At 55.4% G+C, this 3,219-nt stretch overlaps 1 protein-coding gene across 2 annotated transcripts in view; it reads left to right on the plus strand.

Moving 5' to 3' along the window:
* The window catches only part of Bcl2l12 (BCL2 like 12), a 6,333-nt gene extending 3,498 nt beyond the window's left edge, over window positions 1–2,835 (plus strand). For both annotated transcript variants that reach the window (XM_033765892.1, XM_033765891.1), the window contains exons 7-8: window positions 1–88; window positions 2,651–2,835. The exon at window positions 1–88 is cut by the window's left edge and continues 212 nt beyond it. In XM_033765892.1, the coding sequence (XP_033621783.1) occupies window positions 1–88; window positions 2,651–2,701 (139 nt within the window). In that variant the 3' untranslated portion in view covers window positions 2,702–2,835. The remainder of the gene's footprint in view (window positions 89–2,650) is intronic.
* The last annotated feature ends 384 nt before the right edge of the window (window positions 2,836–3,219 follow it).

The raw sequence follows: 3,219 nt of genomic DNA on the forward strand, positions 1-3,219 counted from the left end.
CGTGGCCCGGCTGGGGGGCGCCCTGGCCGGACTCAGCGTGGAGCACGTGCACAGCTTCACACCCTGGATCCAGGCCCAAGGGGGATGGGTGAGCCACCAAAGCTTCTCTGGGCCTCAGTTTACCCGATGTGCTGTGACAGAGCGGGTGGGGGTGGCGCAGTTGCCTTGCAAACCTCTCAGCGAGCTCCATCGTCCACTCAATCTGGTACTGAGCCTTCTCCGCGCGGGTGCTGAGATGCCTGCAGGAACCCTGGCCGGCCAGAGCCACTGGTGGACACCAGCTGCCGTGACACCGAGTGGGCCGGGCCCTCCCTGACCTCAGATTCCGCATCTGTAAGGTGGGACAGTGGTTGCACTGCCGTGTGAGGGTTCGTGTGGGGCGTAGGTGCGAGCACTGCCTGCCTCTGCTGCGATGCCCACCCAAATGCCCTTCCCTGGGGATCTCTCCCCTGCCTTCTCGCTTCTGCTCCTTCTGGGGTGCCCTGGGATCAGGGGGAGGCTTCATGGGCCCTTATTTATTTATGGTTTGGTTTGATTTTTGAAACAGAGTCTACCGCTATATACTCCAGGCTTGTCTTGAACTCTCTGTATAGCTCAGGCTGGCCTTTCACTGGCAGTGATCCTCCTGCCTCAGCCTCCAGAGGGCTGGGATTCCAGGTGTGAGCCACCACGCCCTGCTGCCAGGTACTGAACCCAGAGCCTCAGGTATACTGCGCAAGTGCCCTACCACTGATCTATGTACACCACAGCCCATGGCCACTGACTGGGTATAGTGATACACACCTGTGATTCCAGCCACTCAGGAGGCTGAGGCAGGAGGAGCACCTTGGACACATAGTGAGTTCAAGAGCAGCCTGAACTACTCTGCGAGATTCTGTTCCCTCCCCCAAAATGAAAACTTTAAATTTTAAAAAGGGCTGGAGTAGGGTGCACACCCAACACTAGGGAGGCTCAGGCAGAAGGATCCTGAGTTCAAAGCCAGCCTGAGCTACACAGTGTAACCGTTTTGAAAACAAAACAAAACAGCCAGGTGGGCCTGGTAGTGCACACGTGCGATCCCTACACTCAGGAGGCTGAGGCAGGAGGCTCTCCATTGGTTTGAGGCCAGCCTGGGCTACACAGTGAAACCCTACCCCCTCCCAAAAGGAAAACAAAACAAAAGGGAGTAGACAGCTCAGTGCTAGCGCTTGCCTAGCATGCAAGAGAGCTGGGTTCAGTACCTAGTACTGCAAAACAGGCTGTGCTCACAGCCACCCCCCATGCCCTCCCAGCTGGGAGCTTCTACCCTGAAGGGCCCTTTCCACAGTACGCATGCAGTTCACACCTATTTTCTGCTGCCTTGTGTTTTGTCCTCCCCCCACTCCTTTTCTGAGGACCCAGAAGTCTCGCCTCTTTTTTTGCCCCTGGCTTTTCCTCCAGTGCAGACTGGGCGCCAGGGTGCTGGGTGACCAGCTGTCCCCGCCTCCCTAGTGTCAGTCTCCCCTGGTCCCTTGGATGCCACCGCCTGTCTCCTACCTTGCAGGGCAACGGGAGAAGGACCAGGCCGACTCTCGGGATGTAATGGGGCGAGAGTCTTATGAGGCTGGAGCAGGGAAAGCGACACGGAGTGGAAAAGAGATGGCAGCGGGAGGGCCGGCCAAACCCTGTGTTACTGTGAACTTGGACTAGCGGGGACCTGAGCCACTGTCCATGTTCTCTGGCGCCCTCTGGCTGCCGCTCGGGGGAAGACGGGAGAGAGTGGACCGTTTTTTGCGGTGGCTTGGCCCGAAGGATGGGACAGGTTGCCTCCGAGCTCACTGTGAGGGAAGATGATCTGAGGGGTGGGGGGCGGGCTTGAGGGAGCTTGGGAGGCCCTTGGAAGTGTCCTGGCCAGAGAAAGATCCCCCTCGGACCTTGGATCCACCTTGACTGGAGCCATCTGGGCATGGTGGCGCACACGCAAGAGAGGCAGAGACAGGAGGATCATTGTGAGTTCAAGGACAGCCTGGGCTATATAATGAGTTGACGGCCAGGCTGAACTACATAGCAAGATCCTGTCTCAAAATAAAAAAAAAGGAAAAAAAGACATTTAGGGCTGGGGATTTAGCTCAGCGGTTCTGCCTCCTGCCTCAGAAAAAGAAAAAAGAAAGAAAAAGAAATGTAGAACCAGGTGTGGTGGTGCACGCCTGTAATCCCAGCACTTGGGAGGCTGAGGCAGGAGGATCTCGGTGAGTTCGAGGCCAGCCTGGGCTACTTAGTTCAGGGTCAACATGAACTACAAAGGGAAACTCTACCTCAAACCCCTACCCCAAATGTAGAGCTCAGCAGAGAAGCTTCGGTGCTTGGAACTTGGGCTGCTGTTACAGAATGGCAACAGGCAAGCTTGGGTGAGATCAGGTACCAGGGCAAGTTGTTCGGTAGCATACCCACTGAAACCCCGCGACAGCCCCATGGGGTTCTGTCCCTACCCTTGCCCTGCCAGGGCAGAGAGGGAAAGCCTGGCATGGAGGACCTGCAGCCCACACAGAGCCGCTGCTCTTAGACATCCGAGTCTAGGATGCCACACCCCTGTCTGGTTCTCCGTCCCCTCCTGGAACCCCTGTCCCTGCTGCAGCTGCGCCTGCATGGCGGTCACCTCCCTGGCCTCAACCAGTGCTGCTGTCCTTTCTAGGAGGGCATCCTGGCTGCGTCCCCGGTGGACCTGAACTTACCCTTGGACTAAGCGGGTCCTGAGAAGCTGCTACAAGACTGGACCTCCAGCCCCGCACTCCATTCGTTTTTCCAATTTTTCTTCCTCAGGGCTGTGGGGTGGTGGCTGCCCTACCTGACTTGCCAAAAATAATTTGTATAATAAAAACTTTTCATATTAAAGTCTTTTGAAAGAATATTTACTCTGGGAAACAATTTTTTCCTCTTGCAGAGCAAGAGATGGAACCCAGGGCCTCACACAGCAAGCTCTTATTACTATCCCTAACATTCTAACTAGGGTAGGCTGAGGCAGGAGGATAACCACAAGTTTGAGGCCAGCCTGGGCTTCATAGTGAGTTCAAGATCAGCCTGAATTACATAGTGAGGCGCTGTCTCAAAAAATAATAAATTTGATAAAAGACGCACACATGGTAGCGCACACCTGTAATCCTAGCACTTGGGAGGCTGAGGCAAGAGGATCGCTGTGAGTTCAAGACCAGCCTGGGTTACACAGCAAGACCTTGTTTCAAAAGAAAAAGAAAAAAGTGTGCC

Source organism: Fukomys damarensis, unplaced genomic scaffold (assembly GCF_012274545.1).
Source record: "Fukomys damarensis isolate Sample0158 unplaced genomic scaffold, DMR_v1.0_HiC HiC_scaffold_19, whole genome shotgun sequence".
Lineage (NCBI taxonomy): Eukaryota > Metazoa > Chordata > Mammalia > Rodentia > Bathyergidae > Fukomys > Fukomys damarensis.